Below are 16,371 nucleotides of genomic sequence, written 5' to 3'. Positions count from 1 at the left end.
CTTACTTAATCATTCTCTTATGAAAATTTTATTTTAATCTTTAAATCTAAGTATAGCTTACCATTATTAGATTCATGATCCAAAACTAGATACATTACTTCTTAAGATATATGCACCAACTAATTTTATTCTTTCATTAATTAAGAAATCATCTAAATTTGTTTTGGTCAAACCGCATTAAAAAAATTGTTGTTTCTTTCTTTTTGACAACCTTCCAAGTTCCAACCAAATCTTTCAAATAGATTAGAGCATGGGCATTGGTTAGGGACAATTTTTGGTCCCCCAAATTTAAAAGTATTATTTTGAAAGGTTCTTATTTTTAGTATGAACATTGGTGTCTATTTGTATTTGGTCCCCCAAATAAAATAATAATATTTTAAAAGTTACAAAAATTAACATTAACATTGTTATAACATAAGATTACCATCTAAACAAAGAGGAAACACAAGTGTGAGATTATTTTATAAAATACATACCAACTAAAATCCCAGCTGTGAGATGTAAAAGGCATAAATAAGAATCCATGATGGCTTGTTACCCGATCATTACTATAGAGACCTTTGCAGCACCCTTGCATAAATACAAGAAGAGTAATTCCAAAGTTAGCATCCAGTCTCTTCTAAAAAACAAATCAGATTAACAAAAAAGCAAGAATCTTACGGATTGTGTGTTACTGTGCTCCATTTGTCGGATCAACAAAAGAACCTGTAGGAACGAGACCTAAGTACAATAACAAGTTAAGGAATTCGCTAAAAAGTGTATCCATGTTATGATGGAATGGAAAAAGGTTAGAACATAGGATACAAAAGTGACCATCAATGTATAGTTCACAGCTTTGTTATAATAGACTTCAACGTTTACGGAGGTCGCATTCAGCGCCAAGGGAGAAAAACAATCTCCGTCATCATCTACTGCAGGACTTTACTATGAACTTTGATCTAAGGCCATTGATTCCTTGAGGCATTTCAAAAGCTAACTTTACTACAGTTTGGTGGTTTGAAAGGATAATCGGGAGGGAAGTGAATGGTAACGAGAAACACACCCCCTGAATACGGACTCTCTGCAGGACCCATTATTGTAGCTTGCCAATGAAACATGTCTTCAGCAACTGGACCTATAAATATCAATACAACTCAAGTTCTATTGATATTACTACATTACTCCTCTAACTCTGAGCAGTCTAATAATTAGCAACAGAGCACCTTTGTAATCTCTAGAACACTAAATATATGGCAGATTTGTGACCGCACATAATGGTTAATCACATAATGATCCAACAACAACAAGAAGAACTAATCAAGATAAAACTAGCTCTCTCTCTCTCTCTCTCTATGCGTTCCAATCAAACTAATCAAGATAGAACCAATCAATCAATCAATCAATCATCAACGATTTTAGTTACCTCATCTAATTAAGAAGAAGCGATTGCTCTTCAGTGAGACGTAGCTGGCTGTTCCTGGTGGTGATGAGATGATTTGGAAGGAACCGAAGCTTTGGGAACATCTGGTTGATATACTCTAAAGCTTACGAGTTTGAAGGAGAGAGAAAGATTGCAACACCAAACGGTGGGCGATGACTGCCGGCGACTGGGTTCAGATCGTGTGTGGCCACCGGACCCAAGACAAAGACGGAGACGGAGTCGAGATAGAAGAGAGAATTGGAGAACTTTCTCTCGACGACCAGCTTCCACGTGTCCAAGTACACGGACAAAAAACGTCCCCAAATAAGAACCGTTTTTTCGTAATTGGGATTTTATGATTTAAATTTAAATCCAAATAAATCAGGGGACGGACCGAAACTACGGCGTTGCCCATGGTCTTACTACAGAAACGCAAGTTCTTTATTTAGTAAACGATCACAATGCTGAGGTTTTCATAGCCTTATACATCCAAAATACAATACACATACAAGAGAAGACCCATACACAAATCTTTTTTGTTATCATTTTCATCACCTCTAAAATATTACTTGTATTATACCTTTCCCAACCAATAAATGTATATAATATAGACATACAGTGAATGAAACAAACACCACCAACAAAAAAGAGTACCTCTTTTAGAACTTTTTCACTACACCATATAGATATCACAACACAGGTACGGAGATTGAGATTGATATCGGTACAGAGACATCGGTTGTAAAACTACCGTCTCTATTACCATTCGAATTCCCTACAAACCCGTAACCACCAGACCGCATCGCAGCATTTTCCCGTCTCTGGAAAACACGAGCAAGCGATGCAGCTTTCCGTCTAGCACGTTTCGTCCCGGTAAACAAAAGCGTTTGAAGTAACCCCGCAATGGCAGGTGCTCTCAACACTTTCTCCGCTACAGCTGCACCACCGCTCCTACAAAGTTCGAGCAACGCAGCGACCGCGTTTTCTTTCCCTCTCGGTGTTCCACATCTCATCATTCCCATGAGCCCCGTCACAGCGGAGTCCTCTTTCCCTATAGCTTCAGCGCCAAGAGATTGTCTTACTAGCAAAGCCAAAGCTCCTGCTGCTTCCTCAGCTACGCCTTCGTTCTTGAGAGCTCCAACGAGACTAGACACACCTCCTCCTTCAATCATCCTACTGCAGTTATCCGGATGCGTCGATAAGTTATATAACGCTGTAACCGCATCTTTCTTCCCTCTCGGTGTCCCGTTCTGAAGCAGCGACGCTAACGCCTCGACGCATTGATCAACGATAGCTATACGTTTCTTATACTCATGTACAGCAGAGAGACTGAACAATGTAGCTGCTGCGTTTTCTTGCGCTTCCACTGTGAGACCACAAACTAAAACACTTACTATAGACTCCAAACAATCACCTTCCTCCATAATCCGACTCTTGTTCTTCTCATAAATCGATAGATTCAACATCGCAGTCACTGAATTCTCCTGCGCAATAGCGTTTTCGGATTTGAGAAGACGGCACAAGTGCGGTATCGCACCCGCTTCCGCGATAAACGCACGGTTCTCTCTTCCCGTTTTAGCTAAAAGACGTATCTCCCTAGCTGCAACAGTCTGAGCTGCTTCAGAACCATCTGCTAAATACTTAATAAGAATCGATACAGTAGCTTTGTTAGCTTCAACAGCAGCTTTAGTAGGAAGAGCAGAAGCAAAACACTCATTAGGAGAATCAGTAAACTCAGACTCGTAAGATATACCACTCGCTGTACACCATTGAACAATCAAATTCTTAAGAGCTCGGTTAGGAACAATCCTGGAATCCATAAGCATTTGTCCTGTTTTAGGACAAGTACAATGCCCTTCTTCAATCCACCTAGCTATAGAGCTGCGATCATAAGTCTGCCCTGTAGATATAATCACAGGATCCGTCATCAAATCAAGTGAGATCGGACAAACAAAATCTTTCGGAACAGTTATAAACGTGTCCCCAATCTCCTGAGCAACGAACCCTTTTCGTGGCTTCTTAGGATTCTCAATCCACCACTCCAAACCATCTTCGAATCCAAACAAGAGAAACCTACAGTACCTTGTAATCGCTACAAACCCGTTGATCACTGATCCAGTAGGCTCCAAGTCACCATCGTGATTCACAATCTGTTCTTCCAAAAACTCGATTTCGTTTCTACAACTCTCAGAGTCCTTAATCTTGAGTTTCTCAACGAAGAAGGTTCTCAGATCAACAGGACTCGGAATCTCACCGCTCTCGAACGCATCAAGAAAGGAATAAAACGTTTCGCGTAACGACTCGTCGTTGTGATCGATGTACAGTTTCGATTTCCTGGATTGTCTCTGTAACAACTCGATTTGCTCTGTGATGTCTTGGCTTAAACAGAGGTCGTTGACAGGGAAAACATCCAAAAGAGTGGAGATTTCTTGGTTTAAATCATGGAAATACCCAGAAATTGAAGGGTTTTGTAGCAATAGCCATAACTTACTAGATTGAGCGCAGTAATCGATGAGGATCTTGGAGCGGTAGAGGAGAAGGTAAAGCTCTTTTAAACAGAGCAACGCCGTTAATTCGGAGAAAAAAACAGAGCTGCTGCTTGTTCTTTTTTTAATTCTTGACCCCCAATTCGAATCCGCGAGGAATTCGAACAAGACGACGAAGATCTCGATCTTGCGGATGAGAGAACGAGCGTTCTTGCGTTGGAACGTGAATCTAACGCCGCGGAAACAAGAAACGATCTCTGTTGAAATGGAAGCTAGGGTTTGGATAAGAGAAACGCCGGAAAGGTCAACGGGGGCTAGAAAAGCTTCCAAAGACGGCGATCTCCTCCGTCGGAGAGATGAGAATATCGCCGCGGAGGCCATGGAAAGGGGTTAATCTCGTGTACCCAGATTGAAAAAATCGAAACTTTATATATGTTTATACGAAGAAGAAGAAAACAGAATCTAGAAATGAAAACTAAAGATTCTTCGGTGAAGAAAGAGAAAGAAAGAAAAAAGTCAAGAGGAAAAAGTGAGAAAAGGGTTTCAATGATACTTTCTGGGAAAGAGAGAAGGAAGAAAGAAGAAGAAGAACGCGTAATCGTATATGAATGAATCGAAAGGCTCAGAATTTTCTTATGTCTTCTTCTTCGTTGTCAGATTTTTTTTATTTCTCTCTCTGGAAAAGTTATCCTTTTTTTTTTTTTTTTTCTCCAGTAACAAAGTCAATACTGAGATGTAACGGATAGAATCTCATCTTTTTATTACCAGATTTGTCTTTTTTTCCTTAATTTTTATTTTTATTTTTAATATGAGTACTACTTATTTAAAAATTAGTCACTCTAGTCCGACTTGTAACTAATGCTCTTTCTGCAAAAAATATTTATGAGTCTCTCGTGGTTCGACGTATTTGTTTTTGTATTTTTATACGTATCGTTCGTTGGATTCGATGTTAATGTGTTGTTATTATTGTGTGGTATTTAAATCATTACCCCCTTGTTTAGGTTCGTTTGACCCAAGCTGATGTGACCGTCGGACGCGGTCGTCTACCGAGTCGCACGGACGGACGGTCGTTGCGGATGGACGAAACGAAACTCTCTCGAGCCGAGGAATTTAGATGAGGCTTTCCTCGGACAAGGCTCGGAGATTTGAATCCAGTAAGGAAACAAACGGTGGATGCGAGAGATGAGCTGAAACGAACGAGCGGATCGAGAGATCCGGCCTTTGGTCTCGGCTTCGGTCGAGCAGTCTCGGTCGCGGTACGGACGATGTGGAAATCGGTTCTCGGAGTTTGAAGGTAAACTGCGGGAACGGCTCTCGGCAACGCGGCGGTAAGAATCCTTGGTGATGCGGTAAGGATTCTCGGTGATGCGATAAGGAAGGTGGAGTCGAAGCGAAAGTACAACGAGCGGTAGGAACCGGGCGTGATACGGTAGAGATGGACGCGAAGGTGGTTTGATGCGACGACACACGGGAGATGGCTCGGCCCGTGATACGGTCAACTAGTCGATGTCGAACCCGGTTCGAGATCGGCTAGGGTTTCTCGGTAGTCAAGTCCCGGACTTGGACTAAGGAGAGAGGTGAGACAAGAACAAGATTCTCTCTTGTGAAATTTAATTCAATACTTCAAGTCTGCCTTTTACAATGAGGGTTTAGGCCTTAATATAGGAAGGCTTACAAATGGGAGACTCTAAAACCCTAGACACGCGGCCAGGATCTCATCCTTACACTTGGCCATAAAGCAAAAGCAAAAGTAAAGCAAAGCAAAGACCAATCTAACGGTCATAGAGGGATCTAGAAGAAATTCAAAAGAAAAGAAGGGAAGGGGATAGGGTGGCCACGTCATTGGCTGGGACGTGGTGAAATAATCTTCACTTCCTTGGCTCCTAAGTCTCTCTTTAAATGTTTCAAGATCACGAGCCAAGTGGGAACGAAGTGGAGTTGCACTAGGGTCGCTGCCTCGTTAAAACCTCTTTGGTAAACCCATTGGGACAAACCCAAAGTAGGAAAAAGAGTACAGCTACTTCTAATGGCATAGGGGTGTCTTCACACTAGTGTGATGGTGAAGACATGCGAATCAAGCTTCCCAAAGCTGGTCAAGACTCAAGGCTCTTCATTGGTGATGCTAGCCATGAGCCATTGGGGGGGGTGAGCTTGGGTTGAAATGTCCATTGGTGACTCGTCTTGCTCCGCCTTGATGATCCTGGGGGGGGGGGGGGGGGTGAGTGATGCCTCGTTGGTCGCCTATGCTAGCTCCTGGTCACCAGTGCAGGTTGTCTGAGAGTTTGAGAGGCGTCCGAGTGGTGGCCGGGTGGCGTCCGAGGGCTGTGAGTGTTCTTGGCCGAAGGACCGATCCCGTGATCACATCATTCCCTCCCTCTTGTAGAAGTTTTGTCCTCAAAACTGTGCTCATTACCTGGATCAACAAGGAAAAACCCAAAAATCAGCAGCATCAAAAGTTCAACGGCGGTTAATTTACCGGGATCAAAAGGAAACAGTAAGACCTTGAGGGAAAAGGATAAGACTTCCCCGGTAAAGCCAGTGGCATTGAGCGCTGCGATCCCTTCATGAACCGTGGTTGCTTGCTGAGACTCTCCTGGATGCCAAACAAAGGTTTGATCCGCACCAAAGTTGAATGGACACGTCGCCATAGGACCATGTGCGGTAACGGCCTTGGCGCTAAGAGTGGAGAAGGATGGCTCGGTATAGGCGACTCCCAGCTGGAGCTTACTACTTGAAGTAGTCATGAACAATACCGAGTGAAAAGATCCATCAAGGGCCATCTCCGGTGGCCTAGCTTGCTTGAAACTCCCCATTACCGAGCAAACTCCGGATAAGAAGTTGGTCGCGTGGGAAGACTCTTCATTGACTTCGCTTAATGCCTTGGTACGCGTATCGGGTGAGGACTCGCGCACAGTGCGATGATCCGAGCATTGCGTCTGAGTGTCGGCTCGGTTTTGATCAGGAACGGTAAAGAACTGATCGTGAACCGCCTGAGACGTCGAACTTGTACCTCCGAGTGTATGAACCTGTTGGTCTGGAGGCTCGGCTGGCTTCTCTATGATCCCTCCCGGACCAATGACTTCCTTAGGACCGATTTGTTGATCGAGTTCCAGTCCTAAACTCAGCTCTCGGTAGACTTGCGCCGTTGGTGCAGCGTCCTCGGTCAAGTCGGTGTTCAGCCTGCTCCGCGTCAAAGCATCTGGTTCTGGCCGGTATGGAACTCGTGGGTCCGGCGTTGGTGAAGGCACAAGGGCCGAGTGTTGGTGCCGCAATGACTCTCCTTGCGTGTAAGATGACTCGACTTGGTCCAACAATTCTCCAAGGTGTCGTAGTTGAGCTTGAATACCGGTCAACTCGTCCGTGAAACTTGGTGCTCCGGGAGATTGCTTTGGCTTCCTTGAGGCTTGCTCCCTCAACTTAGTCCGTGATTCCACATTGCTCGCCTTGGCTTTGTCTTGACCGCGGCTTGACTTGTGGCCCGGTGTTGCGCGTGGTGTCCAGCTCGGAAGACTTTGGTTCCGAGTGCGGTAGGCGCTTGTCTTGCTCGTCGATGCGTACGGTGACCAGGTGGGCAACCCATGGATGCGACTCGGGTATTTCTCCGGCTGCTCTCAATGATGCCAGGGTGGTGCATAGTAACTTCCCAAGTCATCACTGTCGGAATCATCGTAGTGGTTCGACCTTGGCTCGCTATGGCGCACAGCCCGGGACATTGATGGCCAATAGTAGTCCGATGATCCTCGATCAAGTTTCATTTGGTCAGACCCTTCTTCGTAGTCCTTTGCGTACCATGATGTGTTCTCGGTAGCCGCTGGCTCCGGATCGGCTCCATAATGTTTGTCGTACCATGGCTCGTCCTTGGTGGCCTTTTGCTCCGGGTCTAAGTCATGATCTTCATCATACCATGATCCCAACTTGGAATCGTTTCCATCAGAGTCCATGCTTGATCAGTGTGGAATCGAGTGTCGCATACTGATCGCGGTCTTGGGACGAAGTATGGTAGATGGTACGGTCGGCTGTCGGAGATCGTCGATGGTACGGACGACTGTCGGATTTTGTCGACGGTACGGACGACAATCGGTGGTCGGCGTCGGTACGGACGACGATATAGATGACTGGTACGGACGGTTCGTACGGACGGCCAACGATAGTCGGACGTCGGCACAGACGACTGAGACGGGCGGCTGGTACGGCAGCTGACGATATTCGGATGACGGTACGGATAGCCGGCGCGATCGGCTGATACGGATGGCCGATGATGTACGGTCGGCCGACAGGGGTCGGTCGATGATACAGTCGGCTGGTGCGGCAATGGTACAGACGGTCAACGGTTATCGGACGTCGGTACGGATAGCCAGTGTGATCGGCTAATACGGACAGCTGGGTCGATGACTCGTCCGGTGGCTCGATAGTGATCAGACGATGATACACAATATGCGATAAGGGCTTGGACGATTATGCGGGTGATGATACGCGGATGGCTCGATCGGTGCTCGGTCGTGACGTGGCGATGGTACCTCGTCAAAGCAAAACGAATATTCGTGAGCAAAAACGCGTCCAAAAGATGATGGATAAGATATTTATCTAGGCAGTCAATGATTGAGGACAGCAACACTAGATGACAACCTATGACTAAGCAAAAAGAAACCTACACGCGCCTAAAAGCAAACTCACGCACAAAAAGCAAAACTTTTGGGGACCACAACACAAACCCAAAAGCAAACCCGCTACTTTATCGATCTAACAAGTCCTAGGCAAGAACTATGACGAACAAAACTCAGAAATAACAAAGCGACGACTCAACAAACGATCTATCGAGGAAACTAAGCATAAAACAAAAACTGTCGGACCTAACGACGCTAAAGATGAAACTAATGAACCGCAAAGACACAAAAACGAAAGCTTTAACAAAGGAAGGAGTTTTTGGGTTAGAAAGACACAACCTTTGAGTCAGGAGCTTTTAGAGCTCTGATACCAAGCTGCTGTGACCGCCGGACGCGGTCGTCTACCGAGTCGCACGGACGGACGGTCGCTGCGGACGGACGGAACGAAACTCTCTCGAGCCGAGGAATTTAGATGAGGCTTTCCTCGGACAAGGCTCGGAGATTTGAATCCAGTAAGGAAACAAACGGTGGATGCGAGAGATGAGCTGAAACGAACGAGCGGATCGAGAGATCCGGCCTTTGGTCTCGGCTTCGGTCGAGCAGTCTCGGTCGCGGTACGGACGATGTGGAAATCGGTTCTCGGAGTTTGAAGGTAAACTGCGGGAACGGCTCTCGGCAACGCGGCGGTAAGAATCCTTGGTGATGCGGTAAGGATTCTCGGTGATGCGATAAGGAAGGTGGAGTCGAAGCGAAAGTACAACGAGCGGTAGGAACCGGGCGTGATACGGTAGAGATGGACGCGAAGGTGGTTTGATGCGATGACACACGGGAGATGGCTCGGCCCGTGATACGGTCAACTAGTCGATGTCGAACCCGGTTCGAGATCGGCTAGGGTTTCTCGGTAGTCAAGTCCCGGACTTGGACTAAGGAGAGAGGTGAGACAAGAACAAGATTCTCTCTTGTGAAATTTAATTCAATACTTCAAGTCTGCCTTTTACAATGAGGGTTTAGGCCTTTATATAGGAAGGCTTACAAATGGGAGACTCTAAAACCCTAGACACGCGGCCAGGATCTCATCCTTACACTTGGCCATAAAGCAAAAGCAAAAGTAAAGCAAAGCAAAGACCAATCTAACGGTCATAGAGGGATCTAGAAGAAATTCAAAAGAAAAGAAGGGAAGGGGATAGGGTGGCCACGTCATTGGCTGGGACGTGGTGAAATAATCTTCACTTCCTTGGCTCCTAAGTCTCTCTTTAAATGTTTCAAGATCACGAGCCAAGTGGGAACGAAGTGGAGTTGCACTAGGGTCGCTGCCTCGTTAAAACCTCTTTGGTAAACCCATTGGGACAAACCCAAAGTAGAAAAAAGAGTACAGCTACTTCTAATGGCATAGGGGTGTCTTCACACTAGTGTGATGGTGAAGACACGCGAATCAAGCTTCCCAAAGCTGGTCAAGACTCAAGGCTCTTCATTGGTGATGCTAGCCATGAGCCATTGGGGGGGGGGGTGAGCTTGGGTTGAAATGTCCATTGGTGACTCGTCTTGCTCCGCCTTGATGATCCTGGGGGGGGGGGGTGAGTGATGCCTCGTTGGTCGCCTATGCTAGCTCCTGGTCACCAGTGCAGGTTGTCTGAGAGTTTGAGAGGCATCCGAGTGGTGGCCGGGTGGCGTCCGAGGGCTGTGAGTGTTCTTGGCCGAAGGACCGATCCCGTGATCACATCACAATCGGTGTGATTCACCTTACTAATATAGGTCGGCAACTCAGCGTACGTAACAACATGATATCTGAAATGAAAACACATCATTTAATAATTCAAAGGAAACTTATACGTACTCTATAAAATTCTCCTTATTGAATCGTGTCTAATTGATACGACAAAAAGAAATTTAAATTCGTTTGAGTTGATTATTATGGGAATGAGTAGAAAATAATACTACTATTGATATAATATAGGTCAATGATATTTAGCATTTGATTGGTTGATAGCTTTCGGTATCTGATTTTGAACTATCTTCTTCTCCACATATATATCATACTAAAAATTAGGCTGGCCAACAAGAAAAACAAACATACAAATACAAATTCCAAGTTCTACAAAAAGACATCGACTCAACAACTATTTTTATATCTTTTGACAAGTATTCACGAATGTCTTTTGCTACAAACCATTTAAGTCAATTATATACATCACAATGTTTATATTAGTATACTTTACATTTAACGATTCAACCGATATGAAAGAAATAATAACATTGTTAAAAAGAAAAAACTAATTGACGTTGCATTTGAAACTAAAATTTCAGAATACACGTGTAAATATACTGTTTTTAGATTGTTTCTCTATTTTTGTTTGTTTTAGTTAACATATTTAAACTGATAATTTTATAAGCTCTTAAACATAATTTGTTAAGTGTAAACTACAAGCACGACGATGAATATGAGTACACTACAAAAAACACGGTAAGTTACGTCATTTATAATCATGGTTAACGTCGATTATCTAATGACTCCAATATATTGGCGTCGATTTGGAAACCGACTTCTCACGACCCGACGCTAAAATTAATAACTTTCGTTATAGAACTGACATTTAGTTTAACGTTAGAATATTTGCGTCATTTTCATAAATTTAACGTCAGTTTTATTGTGACTTTAATTAGCGTCACTCATACAACCGACGCATGTACAATGATTATTTGATTATATTATATTCCAATTTATTTAATACATGACAATTATAAATAAAAATTCATTAAAAATATTAATCTATATAAAAGTTAGATATTCGAACATGATATCGTTTTATATGGAATGTAACTCTGTATAAAATTTTCTAGTAGCATGGATACAATCTTATAAGTTATAACAAATACAAGAGATGTTTATTACTGTACTAAACCTATACTCTCTAATAGCATCAATAGCATATGTTATCAATGTTTGCTCTATTGTCTCTCCCCATTTCTTTGCAGCTTTCCACATTCTCTGGTGACTTCACTTGTCATTGGGACCCGAGGACATTGATATGATACGACTGTAATCGGATTAGAAACTCCACATCAGCTGATCACATTAGAAATTCAACACAATGCTTTCTACCTGCATCATGTATATCCAACATCATTAACCTCTTTCTTTCTCAGTTTTCTTCTCTCATGATTTAATAAAAGAAAGTTCAAACACTATGGATGAAAAGGCTCTAGACAACGAAATCATAAATGCAATAATACTTGCAAAACTGGCGACAGAATGCAGTGTATAAGTTCTATAGCAATCCCAAGAAAGAGAAACACAAAGATTACTTAACAGTGCTAACAAATTACCAGTGTACTGGAGCTAAATGGGAGAAATTAATGAATGAATGAATGAAACACTTTACCTTATGGAACTATGGATAGGGGTCGAACGTTCTGAGGCAAGCTCGTATCCATTAGGATTGTCACAAGGAGGCTGAAAAATAGACCATCAGAAGAATCATTTTTAAAGTTTGAGAATGGAGAGAGTTGTTTACATATTTCCAGAATAAGCACTGGAGATACTCGATAAGAAAATGAGCCTTACTTGGAACAACACTTTCAAGTTTCAGACTTTTCTTTGGACTGATAGAGAAATCTGGAAAAAAAATAAAAGGAATAAAGTATAGAGTGTTAAAGAAACACATAATGTAAGTGGAAAACCTTTACTAAGGCTTGCAAAACAATGAACACATCCGAAGCTTTAAAACTAAACCTCAAACTCATAATACAACATATAAAAGGAACAGACGACTAACCCTACAAATTCTTGCTTTATTGGAGACTAGCTTCCATTAGATCTCCCTCGTAATGCAATAGACAGATTAACAAACTTGTTCTATGTCTTTGACTCTCCTCATTCTAACAGAGTTGTATTGTTATATACGATTTCCCACACTCACCTAGAAACACATATTAAAAAATTGCAAAGAACTTTGACAATCAATACCAAGTACTTCAAATATGTGGTATTTAGTAATTTGTACTTGCAGAAAGCCATAATATCCATTATTCATAGCTATGTCAACAGTTTGAGTAAAACACGACAACATATAGGAATCAAATCGAAAACAACTATGCATTATTCATCTTTCTACACTGAAATTGGAAATATAAATCAGTAAATGTTGAATTGAATGCTCTGTTTCAAATCAAAAGACTTACTCATGTTATGAATTCAAAAATTTGGGATTCGCCGCTGAAGAACCCTAGCCCCAAATGTTTCACGAATCCATCAAATCCTGAAACGAAACCTAAAAGCACTGTTAGAATTGAACTACTTATTCAGAAACAAAAAAAAATTAAAAAAAAATGTACCATACGAATACAAATCATCGATCACAAGCTATCAAAAAAAGCCGTCGGAGATAGAGAACGAAAACCTCGAATTCAAGTGAGATTTGTTCCTTCGATGTTGGATCTTAAACCTCGTGATAGGGATGATGATCAATTTCATCGCAATCGAAGAGCAAGCTAAGAAAAAATTAAGCGTTCTCCGATTTTCAGATTATGAAAAGAGATCTCCGATTTTGATTTTGTAAGAAAGAAGAAGATAAACACTCTATCGTAATTTTATTAATATTATTATTGATTAGTTAAATTTAAAACTAACGTCAGTTTATTAAACGACGTTAAATTCCTTCCTTTATTTGGTTTTCACGTCGGTTTGAGAACCGATGTTAAGAAACCAACGTCTTCTAGTAATTTTCTTGTAGTGGTATATGATAAACTAAATGTTTAATTATTTCTTATATGCTCTCTTAAAGATTAATTGTTCCAGTAATAATAACACGTATTAAGTACTATTCCTTCCGTTTCATAATATAGTATGTTTAGAGAAGTATTTTAGTTTCATAATATAGGATGTTTCCAACTTTCTATGTAACTTTTAGATTAAATTTATATTTTATATTATGTCATCTTATCTCTGATTGGTTAAGCTGTTTAAAAGTAATTTTTTCTTAATATGTGTGTTTTAACTAAAAACATCCTATATTTTGAAACGGAGAGAGTATTAATTACATGCTCCATACTATAATAAAATAACTTTGTCCTCCGTAACCATAAGTAAGAAGAACCCTATGCTAGTGAAGCGTTGACTTGAAAGATTACAATAAGATTACGTGTCGTCGATGCCTTTGAAGGCGCGTCGAGAGAGAATACAAAGTGATAAAAAAAATGTTAAGCTAAAGGAAGTTCACTTTCTTTGTTGCGTTGGTAACAATATTAAACCTAACTCAACTTTTGATCTTCCTTAGTTTTAAACATTTTTTTTTTGTATTAAGTTTACAATCAAAATATTTTCATATTATTGCAATTTGCAATATGTAAAGAAAAACCTTTTTTGTTAGAATATTTTGTTTTTTTCATTTTTGTTTGTTTTCGTTTACAGTCTACAAAAATCTATTTAAAACACTAATTTTTTTTTGTTTATATTTAAGTTTGTAACAACGTTAAAAAATAGCGATAAGAATTAGCCATATACAAAAGTTAGAAAAAAATCAATTTTGATAAACTTGTAAGTACCATTTACATAAATGGTGATAATTTAAATGGTTTTTTTTTCGTCTAAAGAATTTCATTCATATAGTTCTTCAAGTTAAATTACAGAGAGCTGGCAAGGAAAAACAATCCTTCCAGAGATTAAAGCCGGCGAGTTCATGAATACTCCCGGAGACTTAAGGCCAAACAAGGCGAGCAAAGGGGAAACAACCCAGACAGACAGACTACATAAACATCCATTCTTTACTTCCCGGAACAGAAATAAGAGATCCAAAAAAGAAAAATAAAGCCTAAAACTTATGAAAACAATTAAGACAGATCTGAGAGAAGAGAAAACACACAACAAATCAACTTGCAAGAATCTCCTTTACCACAAATTAGAACCGGATGAGCATGCCGTTTGACCCTTTATGTTGCTTCATGGAGGAGCTACCAGGTCCGGCGAGACACTACCACCGCCTAGAGACCATTCAGGATAAAGACTCTTTGAAAACAGGAAGGAGATCTCGATCTGCGTTAGTGAAGAATCTTCATCAGAAGCAGAGAAGTATCAGTTTGAGACTGCCTCAACCATGAACCGGCCAGATCTGAAGCCAAACTTGACGGAGAGTAAAGGCCAAGAAGCTGAACCCAAGGTTAGGAAGATCTAAGCTTAAAATTCTAGATCTGAAAATTCTAGATCTGTATGCCGTTGGAAGAAAACAAGATGGATGAGCCGATTAAAGAAAGAACAAAAGGGGAACTAAAGAGAGAAACCCGACTCCAGTGCTGAAAAAGCCACCGGAATCGGTCAAACCATAGCGGCGGTAGTTTTTGTTTAGAGAGAAGGGAGAGGGTTTTTAGGTTTTTTAGAGAGAGTGAAAGAGAAAAAAAAATGTCAGACTAATGTGATAATTTAAATGGTAAACCCATATTATTCTAATAATTTATTGTGTTTCATTTTAAGAAGTTCAAAATTTAATATTTTCTAAAAATAATGTTATTGTTTTGGTTTAAGTTTTTTATTTTAATATAATATTTCACAAAAAAATACGTCCAGTTCCTTTCGAAAAAAACTGACTTCAACATGACTTATCAAACTTTAAAAATCTCATGTCTGAACAACCTTAATAAACATCACAACATAAAATTACAAATGCGGCGACTTTGTCGATTGTCGTAGTTGCATTTGTATAGCGAACCACGTCACGTGATGTCCCGTTATCTATATTTGATTGCACATATTAGATTATTTAATTAATCAGGGGAACAGGTTTAAGTGTGCTTACTGCTTCGGATGTGAGAACATGTGTTTGATTTCAGAACTGTTTGATAATGAAGAATAAAAATTTATATACTCTTAAGAGATACACAATTGAAAATGGGTATAATTGATTTTTAAAATCGGTAGTTCGAACACTCACGGCAAAAAACCAGACCGACCACGTACGGTGTCTATTCTAACGTCGAAGGGAGCATTACTAATGCTTTAGGTTTCTTTGACTAAAATAAAATAAAAACAAATACTGTGTGTTTATTTTACGTGTCCTATATTTTCCATGAGTCATGATGAACGTTCATACATAAGTTTGTTTGGTTTAAATGACGTTCATACATCATTTTCATTTTTTGCCTAGTCCTTCAAAAGAAAAACGAAGTTTTGAACATCGTTCTATATATAATTATAAATTATGAGTAACTATAGATTTCAATCATCTTTACAGAATTAGAAGAAGAAAAAAAAAAGATTTGAATCAGGGCACTAAGCACAAAACCAAACAATAGAACACACATTTGTAAAGAACACATCTTTATAGACTCATCAAGTCTACCAAGCTACAAAGACTAGTAACATTTTTGGTACCATAGGTGTGGTTCATAATAATCAAATTTGGTTATAACATTGGGTTAGTGATAGCTAATCTCAAAAGGCCCATATCCATTAATAAACAAGCTATGTAACCGGTCCAATTAGAGTCATTTCTAACTGTCTATTTTTTTTTTTTTTCAAACATAGAACACGTGGAATTAAAAATTAGTTAACGCCGCACCAATTCGCGAACCGCCAAGCTGCCACATCATTGTTTCCTTAACACGTGTCTTAATTTCGCGAGATATATAGACTCACCGAAAGCTGACGCGTTCTACTTTAACCAAGGTGCGACGTACCAGATAACTCCACCTTTCGAAAATTAAAAAAAGAGTTTTTTAATAATTCTACCACATTCTAAAACTAAACTCATCATATCTACCACATATATTAACTCCTTTTAAGAAATACCATAAACATAACAGATAAATACTAAAATAACCTTCTTCATTTCTTTTCTCGATTCCTCTCTCAAAACAAAATAAAGATTTTTTTTTATTTGTTTTGCTGTCTTGT

The 16,371-nt window shown here is 40.5% G+C and overlaps 1 protein-coding gene and 1 long non-coding RNA gene across 2 annotated transcripts; both read right to left on the bottom strand.

Annotated features, from left to right (window-relative positions):
• Nucleotides 1-368: 368 nt before the first annotated feature.
• On the bottom strand, nt 369-1,821 carry LOC104779901 (uncharacterized). Its single transcript, XR_766606.3, has 4 exons — nt 1,403-1,821; nt 805-1,114; nt 661-720; nt 369-570 (listed from the first exon to the last, which is right to left on the bottom strand). It is a non-coding gene; the product is annotated as an uncharacterized LOC104779901 (long non-coding RNA).
• LOC104757264 (U-box domain-containing protein 17) lies at nt 1,819-4,665 on the bottom strand. Its single transcript, XM_010479993.3, has one exon. The coding sequence runs from the start codon at nt 4,264-4,266 to the stop codon at nt 2,089-2,091; it is 2,178 nt and encodes a 725-aa protein (XP_010478295.1). The 5' UTR covers nt 4,267-4,665; the 3' UTR covers nt 1,819-2,088.
• Between the last annotated feature and the right edge of the window lie 11,706 nt (nt 4,666-16,371).

This window comes from Camelina sativa, chromosome 17 (assembly GCF_030686135.1).
Source record: "Camelina sativa cultivar CO46 ecotype springtype chromosome 17, ASM3068613v1".
Taxonomy (NCBI): domain Eukaryota; kingdom Viridiplantae; phylum Streptophyta; class Magnoliopsida; order Brassicales; family Brassicaceae; genus Camelina; species Camelina sativa.
The sequence above is the reverse complement of the archived record's forward strand: the minus strand, read 5'-3'. Positions and strand labels throughout refer to the sequence as shown.

Excerpts from the sequence above, each read along its gene's own strand:
- LOC104757264 (XM_010479993.3), bottom strand. The coding sequence starts at position 4,266 with ATGGCCTCCGCGGCGATATTCTCATCTCTCCGACGGAGGAGATCGCCG.